Source organism: Lutjanus erythropterus, chromosome 13 (assembly GCF_056507025.1).
Source record: "Lutjanus erythropterus isolate fLutEry1 chromosome 13, fLutEry1.hap2, whole genome shotgun sequence".
Classification (NCBI taxonomy): Eukaryota; Metazoa; Chordata; class Actinopteri; order Lutjaniformes; family Lutjanidae; genus Lutjanus; species Lutjanus erythropterus.
This window is the reverse complement of record NC_139329.1, coordinates 24071314-24084752: the sequence shown is the minus strand read 5'-3', so window position 1 is coordinate 24084752 and position 13439 is coordinate 24071314. Positions and strand designations below refer to the sequence as shown.

Genomic DNA, 13439 nt, shown 5'->3' with positions numbered 1-13439 from the left:
TTATAGTGACCAAAATTATTATGATTATCAGTATTATCAAGGTATTTTTCAAATGTGCTGAAAATGTTTAGAAAAGCACTGATACACACTAAAATAATTTCACCAACTTTTATATTGCAATGTCAGTGTTTTCACTGCAAGACAAACCCATGTTGCTGCTGTGCCTGCATCTGGGAGGCTGTTGCTAACTTTGGTTGATGCTAAATGATGTTTTTCAAAGCACAGCAATCAAACATGGTTGTCACCATAATTAGAATTTGAAATGGTAATACTAATTGTCAAGAATTTTGTCATGATTTATCGTGAAACAACTATCATTTCATTCCGAATAGCTGCTCTGATGCCTACAGTAGAAGGCAGTCAACATATCCACAGTTTGAGGAAGCAGGAAGCAAAGCAATGTACTCTTGTGGACAGGGTCAGAAGCAAAATGTATTTTAGTCACCTAAAAAAAGGGCCACCTAAACAAATCAGTATCAGTTTAAGTGTACACTATATTTAGAATATTTTCACCTCTTTACCTTGCTGTCAGACAGTATTTTTTCAAAATTTGCTCTCTCCAACGCCACCAGATTCCTTTGGCAAAGCACTGGGAGTTTCTGGCCTCAAGCTATCTCGATCTGTTTCGGTTTCAGAAGTCACATAACAACACAAACAAATTACCCAATCAAGCAAACAGTAGATCAGCAACTCCCATGATTTGTGTGGTAAAATTAGTGTTTTTGCCTATGGAGCTTGGTTTCCCATCAGAAAAGGCTGTCTAACATTGCCCTTTTTTTAAGTGTCTGGACTGTGTTGATTGATCTTGTCTAAAGCAGTACATTGCTTAGCTTCCTAGATGAGTTTACCTGTCAACTGCCATCTACTGTAGGTAAAACTCTGACTATGAATAAGAACCTCATACAACCCCACTTCATATAATCTGAACTATTCCTTTAGGTCAAATGTGCTTAAACATAACAGATGATGTTTTCTAACTTTTCAATTTTTCACAGTTTGTTGTCTGAAGATTGTATTTTTTGATGTACTATGTTCAAGTTAAACTGTTAAACAGAAATGTTAAATATATCGCTGTCAGTGCAAGCTCTCGCTGTTTGTTTTGATATTTATGCCCCTTTAGCCTTCATTCATTTCTGTCTCTTACTATTAATACTATGTTTATTACCAGGGATTTCGGATCTGTCATTCTTTCAATTATGCGGCGATGCATTTAGAAACGGTGCAGTTGAGAGCCTCGTCTCAACAAAGACATGACTCCCAGCAGTATTTATCTTTGGATCGGTAATGCATCTTGTGAATGGCGAGGTGGTAAAGGTGCCTGTTTTGTCCTTGGGTGGGGGGGAGGAAAAGGGGGGAGTTGAAGGAGAGAAAGCTACTACAGAGAGGCCAAAACTTTGATCCCATTGATGTGTTGCAGGAGGCTGTGCAGCTGAAACCCTAACCCAGTAACATGTCAGACTTTGTGAACTATTCTAAGCATCGGTTGCTGACGCCAAGATGAGGGGTGGGGGTTTCTGGGGGCACATATGTGTCTCCATAAGAACTCCCGATAGGAACTGACGGCCACTACGAGCACCATCTGACATGTAGAGCCTTAATGTTGGGCAATAAAGTTGTTTACTGCCCCGATATCGCAGCTCACAGCTCCACATGTGAGCGTCTGGCGCAATCCATGTGTGGACGTTTGTTTTTGACGCTCCAGAGGGCTGTGATGTAAAAATGTGCAGTCCAGTGTTTGGTCAGCGAGTGTGAAGGTAGATCGCTAGGAGCTGTAGTGACCTTGGGACTGCTTGCTGAGGGCAGGACAGAATTCCTGAAGGGACACATGGTCTAGAGTGACAAGGCCATCTGCTGTAGCGCCAGCAGTAGGAGGAAGGTGGAGGGGGCTGGACACGGGGGGTGCTGAGAATTCCTTTAGCTGGGGTGTGGAGGGAGTAGATATTCTGGGATATCGCTGCTAGCTCTCCGCCGGGAAACGTGTTTCTTTGGCATTTTTCAAGCAGAAATCTGAGGCAGAATTTCTGATGGTGAGAGGGGATCGCTGCAGGGTTAAATGGGGAAGGCATTTTTCCGGCTCTCCACGAAGCGACTGGTGATAATGGTCTTGCTGTGTTGCCGTTTTACTTTGGTGGATCCAGTTTCCTCTCTATCTCAGCACAGCCGGAGCTGAGAGAGCGGGATCCGGTAGGCCCCTCTGGCTCCGACTTCTTCAGAGGATCATCTTCAAGGGATCTTCTTTGGAGTTTGTTACTGTGCATGGCAAGGATCTACTTTCTTGCTGCCTCACTGAAATTGCATGGCCTAAAAAACGAATGAATATTTTTATGAGGCGCCTTGCACCAGAGATGGGCCAGGACCAAACCAAGCAGCAGATAGAGAAGGGCCTGAGGTTGTATCAGTCCAACCAGACAGACAAAGCCCTGCATGTGTGGACAAAAGTTCTGGAGAAGACCTCAGATCCTGGAGGGAAGTTTCGGGTGTTGGGGTGCCTGATCACTGCTCACTCAGAAATGGGAAAATATAAAGATATGCTCAAGGTAAGCCTCACAAAGAACAAATGATCAGTGTATATTGATGAGTATATGTGGTAAATATGTATCTAACACTCCTGGTTTCAACAATTAAGACATTTCTCACATTTTTAATCCTGTGTGATCATATTTTGTGTTATGCAACCAGCTGTAGTGTGTGTGCGTGTGTGAGCTTGGATGCCATCAATTTTATATGTTGTCATGTCTGCTCAGCTCTGGCACGGTTCACGCTGTCGCAGCATTTTAACATTTCCACAACGTCCAAGAAGCGATTATTGAACAGGAAGAGGTCAAAGGTCAGCCTCTTGGTTCCATTTACAGTGATCTTGAGCAGCATGGGTTAATTTGTGGCTTCCATGCGATGCAGAGTAAATAAGTGCCCTGCAACCCGAGTATGAGTGTGGGGTGTCTTGTTGACATAATCATCTTTACTGAGGAGGCACCCACTCTCTTTCACACAGCTTTAATGAGGACTTCATAAAGTAGAGACCAAGTTATGACTTTTGATTGTCATATCATTTCTCTTTTATTCAGCATCTATTTGAATTTAACACTCATCATCCATCTTGTTATTCACACCTCACCTACTTTTCCATCACCTTACACCCTCTGCAGTACGCTCTAGATCAGATCGACACAGCCAGAGAGATGGAGGACCCAGACTACCTGACGGAGGGCTACCTGAACTTGGCGCGCAGCAACGAGAAGCTGTGCGACTTTCAGAAGACGGTGTCCTACTGCAAGACCTGCTTAAACATGCAGGGCACCACTGTGAGCCTGCAGCTCAACGGCCAGGTGTGTCTCAGCATGGGCAACGCCTTCCTGGGCCTCAGCGTCTTCCAGAAAGCTCTGGAGAGCTACGAGAAGGCGCTGCGCTACGCACACAACAATGACGACAAGATGCTGGAGTGCAGAGTCTGCTGCAGTCTGGGCAACATCTACGTCCAGCTCAAGGTACCTCTTATAGACTGAACATTATTGATTAATCTGCTGATTATTTTCATGATTAATTGATTCATTCTTGGTCAATAAAATGTCAAACAGTTGTGGAAAATGATCATCACAATGTGCAACTCAACAGTCCAAAACTCAAAGATTCTTCATTTACTATCAGAAATGACAATAAAAGCAGTAAATCCTTACATTGAAGAAGCTGGAACCAGCAAATGTTTGCTTGGAAAATGAATGAAATGAGTAATCGATTATCCCTGGAGTCTGAAACTGTGGGCCTCCCTTCAGACAAAGCTTGGTAAAAGATGCCCCCCCATTCGTTTACTTGCTTGTTTTGCCCAATTCCTGGATGCCTATGAGATCATGTTTATTTTATTTGATCCCATAGACACTACATACATTACGTAACAATAGACTGAACCAAATACATAAAAAAAAGGTCTGTCCAAAGGCATTTATTAGTTTCTGACTCTAGGAAAGTGTGAAAAACAGTAAAATTGGCCACATTATTGTATCTCTGCACCCTTTTAAACAAACCCCACAATTTATGTCTATTCTATGTGACCCCCCCCCCCCCCCCCCCCAGGAGGGCCGCATCCCACTTTGAAAACTCAGACTTAAACAATAAAATGTCAAAATATTTTGAAAAATGTTCATTGCTATTTCACAGAGCGTAAAGTTACGTCTTCAGATCGCTTCTTTTGTCAACCAACGGTCCAAAACCCAAATTTACCATCTTCATTTTTGTTTTCTGTCACAAATGACAAAAACATAAAATCCTCATATTTAAGAATATCGAGTCAGTAAATGTCTGATGTTTTTCTTGAAAAAAATCACTGAAAGTTGATTTTGAACATTTGTCCTGCACTGCAAATGCTACATCATAGGCTGTGCTCAGCATCACCGTTTAACTACTTGTCTTACTAAATGATTCTTGCATGAGATATCAGACAAACAGTCTGAATAAGAACCTGTGTGAGCCGTAAAACATCTAAAATACTTTGATTGTTGCAGACTTCTCAGGTTTGTGTCTTAATTGATGTTACCAACATATTTGCAGAGTATGATAACACTGCAGAGTATCCAAGCAAACATCATCAATGGTTCACTCATGCAGTACTGGTCATTGTAAAACGAGGGTGGAGTGAGCAGGCTGGGTGGCACGAGGCTCACGTAGTACGTCTGACATCAGAGATTTGTAAGAGTAATCCTTTGGCTTCCTGTGCAGGATTGATTTCAATCAGATTGTGGTGAGGTAGCATTTGAAGAATGCACTCATATGTCACGTTATTTTATTAAAGAAAACACTTAATATGTTTGAAAACAGGTAGAGAGGAGAAAAAAGATCGACATTTACTGAAAGTAGACGCTCTCTAGGATATTTGTCAATATTTTTATGCTTTTCTTTTTAATCTATAAAAGTTGTAATTTATTGAACCACGCTTGAGACAGTCACATCATAGGACAGTTTTGAGATTTGGTTTGGTTTTTATAACAACAAGTCAAGAAAACAGGACAAAGAAATGTTTAGGGGCCATTTCAAATGATGACAATAATATATATATTTAATACAATATATATTTTTAATTTTGTGTGACAGTGAAAATGTCATGTCAACAACTGAATATCGAAAATATCGATTTCCTAAAAGACTCTTTGTTTGAATATTAGGGGTGTAACAGTATCAACAGTGAATCAAAAATTGATCGAAGTGAGCTTTCAGTTTCGATAATCAAAATCAAAGGCAGAATCAGTGATTCTAACAGTGTTTGTTTTTCTCTCCCAGCCTGTTTGTGGTGTCCAGTATGTGTCAGAAGAAAAAACAACAACAAAACAAAACAAAAATACTTATTTCCCTGTTGTGCTGTTTATACATCTATAGTTTTTTTTTGGGCGAGTTTGCTGAGTTTTGGAGATATTTCCTGCAGAGATGTCCGTCTTCTCTCCACTATGATGGGACTAAACAGAACTCAGCTTGTTGTGATTTCATGTAGGATCAATTTTCTTTCCATTAGAAAGAAAGTAGTTCCTGTAGATTCTACTGTGATAGAAAGTAATTCCTACATGAAACTGTTCACAACAAGGCCTGTGGGTTATTTTCATCAACTGAGTCATGAATTCGGTAAAGAGACGTTGCTGTTGTATACTGTGACAGGAAGGGGAATTACAAACCAAAAAGTCCCTGTCAGTATTATCTAAACTGGACATTTGACTAAGATACTGAATTGGAATGGTCTTACTCATCAATAACGTTTGCCAACAGGACTATGAGAAAGCCCTGTTCTTCCCCTGCAAAGCAGCTGAGCTCGTCAATGACTACGGCAAAGGCTGGAGCCTCAAGTATCGAGCGATGAGCCAGTACCACATGTCTGTCGCCTACAGGAAACTGGAGCGCCTGCCAGACGCCATGGAATGCTGTGAGGTATTGTTTTATAAGCGACGCGTGATTACTGTCCTCAGGGATCCACCCCACAAACACAAACTTACACAACTCTGCGGAGAATGTCACAGTTTGTGTTTCCTCACAAAGTCTTTGTCCCCTGATGTCTTTGGCTGTTCTGTAGATACAGTAGAAGTTGTGCTGCCGACAGGTGCGAGCACCAGTTGTTCTGTTGTACGGGGCCTTAGACCTCGACAAAAATATGCTCACAGAGGCGCTGGTTTAAAGTGTTAATGAAGAGGGTGGCTTTAGTCGACGCTGTGTTCTAAGTATGTACCAAGGGTGAAAAATAACTTGATGTCATTGCCTTGGAGTGCAAAAGTATAGTAACAAGACAGCAGGATGCATTTCAGATTTATTACATTTGCCAAACGCATTTAGCCAAACAATTTACACATCTTGTCATATTCAGAATACCAGAGTACCAGAGTCCTGAAGGAGAAACAACAGCGTCTCACGTTCTCCATCAGTTTTGTTTATTTGAAAATACACTGATACTGAAACCGCTAAATCAAATAACTGCATGTCATTTATAAAAGTAGTAGTAAAATATACATACAAGTACAAATTTTACGTACTTTCATTGTACTTTACTTGAGTAAACTTTATACTTTATACCTCAACTCCACTACATCTCAGAGGCAAATATCGTACTTTTTACTTCACTGCAATAGTTGTACAGCTTTAGTTACTAGTTACTTTTTAGATTACTTCTTTTCATACTCTTTCACTCTTATGACAATCATGTATCTCGAAATTTAATTGATTTTTAAATGTAAATGTTTATGTTGATTATTGGTTGAAAAACTTCTACTCTCAAAGCTAAATAAACTATTTAAAATGGTCTTGGATTAGATGCAAAAGGAGTTGACTTTTCAGTGTTGGTCTTATACAATATGATGCACTGCTGTAGATAAAACTACCCAACAGTAAATAAAGTAATTAAAACGAGCTCAATATTAATCATACAGCTGTAAAATACACATACTCATATACTTTTACTTAAGTAAAGTTTTGCAGGACTTTCACTGTAGTGGAATATTTTCACAGCATGGTGGTAGTACTATTACAGAATACTTCCTTCCCTTTCTTCCTTCCCTTCTTTCTTTTCTTACTTAATTAAACACACCCTATAAAATATTTAATCAATAATGAGACTTAATTTTAGGAAGTATATTATACTTTATGGTACAATATGGTTTAATAGCATCATTAAATTTAATTTTATCCACTGATATTAAACCTGACTACCTGGATAGAAATTATCCAAAATGATTTTTTATAGTTTTCCATCATTAGATTTCAGCAGAGCTTCGAGGCGGGTGAGGCAGGTCGTCTCTAATATCTCTGTCTTGCACTTCAACAGGAGTCTATGAAGATTGCTCTGCAGCATGGTGACCGTCCTCTACAGGCTCTGTGCTTACTAAACTTTGCAGACATACACCGCTGCAGACATGACGTTGAAGTAAGTTGCCACCATGTGTGCAGACGGGTTGCGTTTAACAATAAAAATGTATATATTTCTCATTGACATGTTTTGACTCAAGTATTTATTTTTCATGTATATAATGAGCTTTATTTTGGTGTTCCTCTTCATCTGTGTAGAAAGCATTCCCTCGCTACGAGTCTGCGCTGGCTATCATGACTGAGATTGGAAACCGTCTTGGACAAACACACGTCTATGTGGGAGTTGCAAAGTGTTGGCTTATGCAGAAAGAATTTGACAAGGTGCATATAAGTATATAGAAATCTCACTTGCAAAATATGACTGACATAATTGTTGAAGTCATAATTATGATCTCCCTCACTGTTTGTTTTCCAGGCTCTGGATTCTTTGCAGCGAGCTCAGGAATTGGCAGATGGAATGGGAAACAAGGTAACTGGTGCAGGAATAAACACACAAGTTGAGATATATTAATCGCTAACTATTCTAAAAAAAAATGTCATTTGCACTAAGATTTCTTTGTCATACAGTAGTAGAAGTACTTAGATCTTTTATTTTACCAAAGTAAAAGTAACATTACCACAGTGTAAAAACACTGTTGCAAGTAAAAAACCTGCAAAATTTCTACTTGAGTAAAAGTACACAAGTATTACCAGCAAAAATATTGAAAGTAAACTTATTCGCTATGCAAAATGTTCCCTTTAAAAGTGTTAAATTATGGAGCCTTCTAGATCCAGAAAGATTATAGTGTATGTTAATGTCACCATCGTCTTTTCTAAACGTTAACTCATTTCACCCACCGAAGCTAATCTAAAACCGTTACTGGCTAGTATTGAACACTTATTATGTTATTATATATTGAATAATGAAGTTTAATGACATTGCTTTTGTACCCTGCTTTCCCTTAAATACCAGTCACCATCTGAAATCTATAGCATCACCCAATGAATTTTCATTAATTTAATGAACTAATAAAGAAATCCATCTAAAACAAGAAGTTACTGGCAATGACAATCCAAGAAATTATACATGACTTTTCTATGTTTTGACTCCGCCGCCCTGCTCTCTAAATAACAGTGTCAGCCATTGAAAAACCTGTGACGCTTAACCACTAATACTAGTAAAGTACAAGTACCTCAAAATTGCACTACATTGCTTAAGTACATATATTTAGTTACTTCCCACCACAACACATGATATTTTTGACAGTTGGTTGGACAAAAAAAGACTTCTGTAGATGTCAACTTATATTGTTAGAAATTATAATGACATTTTTTTATGGACAAAACAAGTGAGAAAATAATCTGGAAACTAACTAATAATAAAATCGTCATTAGTCACAGGCTCACAGCCCCAAATACAAGTTATATAAATGATAAAAGCTGGTACGATGTTGAACATTCCCACAGAGTCTGTATGTGACACGGATGGTCTTGTGTGTCTGCAGCTGTGCACACTGAAGGTTCACTGTCTGAGTGAGGGGATTTATCGGAGCCGAGGGCAGCAGGAGGAGCTCAGAGAGCAGGTGGTGAAGTTCCTGCAGTGTGTCGAGGAGCTGGAGCTCTACTGTGGCATGTGTGGAGAGTCCATTGGGGACAGGGACCAAAAACTGCAGGCCTTACCCTGTTCCCACATCTTCCATCTCAAGTGAGTGTTTCAGCGCAGAGTACTGTTGATTTTTTGTTGTGGTTTGACACAGAGATATGGCAGCGTGTTGCTGCCACACCAGAAAAAAAACAGAAAAACAGATCAGTAACACATTCTAATGAGAAACCTTCCTTGTTATAACAATATGCTACGTATCTTGTTACAAAGTGAAAAGTTTCGTGGTTACAAAAACAGAAGTTGTCACAATGTAACAATGTATTACATGGCTTTGTTAAATACTTGATTGTAATTGGTCAATTAAGGAATTCTATGTTTTATTATTTCTAAATAACAGATCATTGCTATGGTTGCACGTCTGATCATCTACTCTGGGGGAGCAATAAAACTATAACAAAAACAAATTTAAATTAATATTTTACATTAAATTATTGATTTCTTTTTTTAACTAAGTACATGTGCAATAAGCAGGATAATGCAGAGACCAGAACATTATTGCAAAATAAACCCCTTCAAGATGATTCAGGAACCGTCCACCTCACAAAGGTTCATCGCCCTGTTTATTTTGCGGTAATGACCTGCTCACAGTACATTATCCCTTATATAGTTATCACATTATAAGTTGAAACATTTTGTTAGAACAAGAAATGTTTCCTGTTATAATGTTGTAAGTTTTTATGTCATAATATCATGAAAATAACATCTTGTTATAACAAGAAACTTTTCACTTTATAATGTGATCCTTTCTTGATGTGGCAGCAATACACTGCTGTAGAGAGATAATACAAATTATTGAGTGTGATTTTTATTTTGATATAATACATAACTTTGCCTCTCAAAGAAATTAAATAGACTTAATTCACACTGGTGAGCACAGTACAGGTTTTCAGATCTGGCTTGACAGAGAAATTCAGTCAAAGACGTACTTTAATATGTGTATTTCTCTATTTTAACACATTTACAGGCACATTAAGGTCGTCTGTTTTATCCTTTCAGGTGTCTGCAGACAAACGGGACAAAGGGTTGTCCTAAATGCTTCAAGTCGTCCATGAAGCCCGGATTCGTGTGATTGTGCGACTGTGTTTGTGGGTTGGATCTGCAGACACAGCGTGAGGCCTCGCAGGCTCCTGCTGACTGATCTGATGTGAGAGAAGCAGGCAGCCTCAGGATACGCTCAAGATGTTTGAGGAGTAAAAACTCACCGCTCTCTGTGCAGAGGATGCTGGGTGATGCAGAGTGCAGCTCTGAGGACACACTGAAGGCATCCATCTTATTGACGGACATCAGTCTGTGAGTTACAGCTGACTGAGGAGGTACATCTGACTGTTACATTTCAATATAAGCTGAAGAAGAAAGAACCTACATTGTCTCTGATGACTCTGTGACGGCCGTGTGTTGCAGAATTTAAATCTTGAGAAAAATGGACTGTCCAAAGAGCATTTATAAGTTTTATTTGCTATTTTATGCATTAGACTTGTTTATTAAAATCAAGATATCTCCGTCATCTTAGTCACAGGGTTTGTTATATTATCTTTTACACATCATCCACTTGATCTTTACGCAAAAGTTTTCTGTTTTTTTTTTTTTTTTTATCAGCACAGAGCCATTTCTGAAGTTAACTGATTTCATACATGGTATATTTATTATTGTATTCATGTACATACTATTCTCATGTTAATTTGTTTTGAACGTTTGATTTATCTGAGGTGTTTTGTAAAACCTAAAGACGAACTAAAATCTCTTAACCATTCAAAAACTAGTATGTCTTTACAAAACAGGTACATGCAGCTGTTTTTTTTTTCTCCTTATTCAGTGAGATTAAGGAGCAGGATCAACACACATTGTGTTCATAGAAATTCCTTTTCTGTCCATTTCTGCGAATGTTTTACTCTTAACACATCAGCATAATATTGTTGAGAAGGAAACCTATTGGGAAAAGATCTTCTTTGACCAATCACACACTCGTCAAATTATTATTTAGAGGAGATACAATATATTTTAATGTAGTGTTTTCATATATGTAGTTTATATATGTAAATAGTAATTAATTGGTAAAATCTCAGTAGTCAAATTGAGATTATTTACTTGCTGAGGCATTGTAATTTGAAGGGACAAACCCCAAAAACTGAACTGTCATATCATTTATTGTTGCATGTTTTATTCACAATGCCAAGCAACAAAGTTGGATTACTTCAAATTATGTATCCATGAAACTGTGTATTTACTTATTTCAGAATTGTTTGTTATAGTATTTCTTAATATTCAGTGGCTTATATCATTAATATTCCTTATATATTTGTTCAGTTTATTTTAGACATACTGACTGGGCTGCACCAGCAAAGATTTAATTTAATCTGTGATAAACTCTAATAAGAGTTTAGCCAAACTTTAAAATTAAACACACTTAAACGCAATTAAAAATTAATATCAGTTTAATAAAAACGTTAGTGATGTAAACCAAAATTAAATCAAATTATATTTGAGTGCTGTCAGGATTGCATAAAAGAGGGGAGAGAAAACTCTTAACTTTCGTCTGCTCTTAAAACATTAACAAAATATCACATTGTTTGCTAGTTAAAAAAGACATTTAGCCCAGTTAGCCTACTCATGATGGCTCAGCATCTTGAAGAAAAAAAAAATTCTAAATATGAAATATTTAAAAAGGTCAAAAGAACAGTGAGCAAAAAAGAGACTGAAAAAGTGACCAGCAGACTGTTTTAACAGATGATCTGGAGAGAAAGAAATAAAAGAAGCATCATAAAACTCAAGTCGATTGAGTTGCTCACTTATTATTTTTTCAAGGAACTTGATTATTTTTCTCAATCCATCTCAAAAAGGCAGCTATTTTAAAAATTAAACCTCTTCTAGTCTAGTCTGGTAAAGTTTTGGTGCAACAGATTTAAATTTAATCTAGTTTTAGAGTAAAAAGTGAAGTGAGATTTAAAGAGTGGTTTAATTTAAAGTTGGTTTTAAAGTTTGGTGAATAATGATTATAAATTAAACTGTGATTTAATCTGGTTTAAATATTAATCTTTATTGGAGCAACCCAGCCATTGTGATTTGGGGAAAAAAAGCTGTATCAGTCAAAATCATGATGGCTTAAACAGCGTTTTTCATAAAAAGTAGATTTTCCTCAAAAACTAACCTCCTCTCATGAATTTTCTTCTTAGCAAGACTATATTTATACATTTCTTGTTCACAAAAGTAGTCTTTTAAGACATTGTTAAGTTCATTGGATGGGGAAAACAGGACAAATACTTTCTTTACAGCAAGGACAAAATAACTATTCAAAGCATCAAGCTTGAGGAATACACACAATACTTTAGCTTTAAAACATGAAGTATTTAGTTTTGTCTCTCCAAACAACATGTGAGTACTTTGACTGCATGAGAAGAGAGAGACCAACACATTAACTTTTACTGCACGAGCACTTATGTTTCTCATTTTGAGAAAACGTCACTACTTGACCTCACTTCTGATCATCACCTTGTTCTTGTTTGAGGTCCCTGCATCCAAGAAGATAATGCTGAGTCTGTTTACCTGTAATACAGTCAATGTAAATCTCTTGCAAAGCACAGTGTGGGGTTTAAAAAAGATTTTACTGACGGTACAGCCACTCATCTTTAATGGTTTAAACTACCTCTGTTTTTGCCTCTAGGCTTTGCCTTCCTCAGAGGATTAATGCAGTAATAACTCAACATTTAATTACTTGTAGAATTGTTATGTTTTTCTAGACAACATGTTGATATAACCATGATTTAATGAGTTTGTGTCTGACTAAAATGCATTGTTAATATATTTATGCATTGAGTCAAACCGTGGTACTGTGTCGCGTATGGAAACATTTCATCATGAAAAATAAAGTGCGCAGAAAGTGAATATAAGTGTTAGTATTCCGTGATCTTAGTGCTGCTAGTGACTATTTGTATTGTGCTTTTTACACTTAAAAATATAAATGCAAGAGATTAAACTGATTAAACAGTATGATTATTGCACATTATTGATTGGTTTACCCTAACCCTAATCAATCACTCCTCACACCAAAACCTAGCCTATCTGATCAATAAAGGCAACAAGTAGTAGCCAATCACAGGCAGAGTAGGGCAGGTCATGACTTTGCCCTTCAGGGAAAAAAGGTCTCTATGTATCTGTATTTTCTATGTGAAATAGCTAAAGTTAAGTATCTAATAAATTACTTTTTTTCAAGATCAAACTGCACATCTTAAGTTGCCTTTTATTGTGACCAATCCAAGAAACTCCTGTGCAATAATCCTGCTGTTTAATCGGCATCTCTGCATGTCAGGAAGGAAACATGCTGACTAACACAGATTTTAACAAATTTGTGAACAAAATTTGAGAGAAACGAACAGAAGTCTTAGATTTTTTTATTCTATATGAATAAAAAAATGTTTTAAGTTATTTCTGTTACTCATATTCTAATTGTAAGTAAGAGTCATTCTGCTACCAT

The 13439-nt window shown here is 37.5% G+C and overlaps 2 protein-coding genes across 2 annotated transcripts in view; both read left to right on the top strand.

Annotated features, from left to right (window-relative positions):
* Positions 1-215: 215 nt before the first annotated feature.
* Positions 216-10883, top strand: rapsn (receptor-associated protein of the synapse, 43kD). The gene is made up of 8 exons (XM_084734353.1): positions 216-2537; positions 3147-3485; positions 5746-5904; positions 7289-7387; positions 7528-7650; positions 7745-7798; positions 8814-9013; positions 9968-10883. The coding sequence occupies exons 1-8, from the start codon at positions 2313-2315 to the stop codon at positions 10038-10040; spliced, it is 1272 nt and encodes a 423-aa protein (XP_084590479.1). The 5' UTR covers positions 216-2312; the 3' UTR covers positions 10041-10883.
* A 2535-nt stretch (positions 10884-13418) lies between these two features.
* LOC146316622 (zinc-binding protein A33-like) overlaps positions 13419-13439 on the top strand; it is a 22488-nt gene continuing 22467 nt past the window's right edge. The window contains exon 1 of the mRNA XM_084734496.1: positions 13419-13439. This exon is cut by the window's right edge and continues 598 nt beyond it. The gene's annotated coding sequence lies outside the window, so the exon portion shown is untranslated.

Excerpts from the sequence above, each read along its gene's own strand:
- rapsn (XM_084734353.1), top strand. The coding sequence starts at position 2,313 with ATGAATATTTTTATGAGGCGCCTTGCACCAGAGATGGGCCAGGACCAA. Across the intron at positions 7,651-7,744 it reads TGCAGAAAGAATTTGACAAG|GCTCTGGATTCTTTGCAGCG; the intron begins GTGCATATAAGT and ends TTTGTTTTCCAG. Across the intron at positions 7,799-8,813 it reads CAGATGGAATGGGAAACAAG|CTGTGCACACTGAAGGTTCA; the intron begins GTAACTGGTGCA and ends GTGTGTCTGCAG.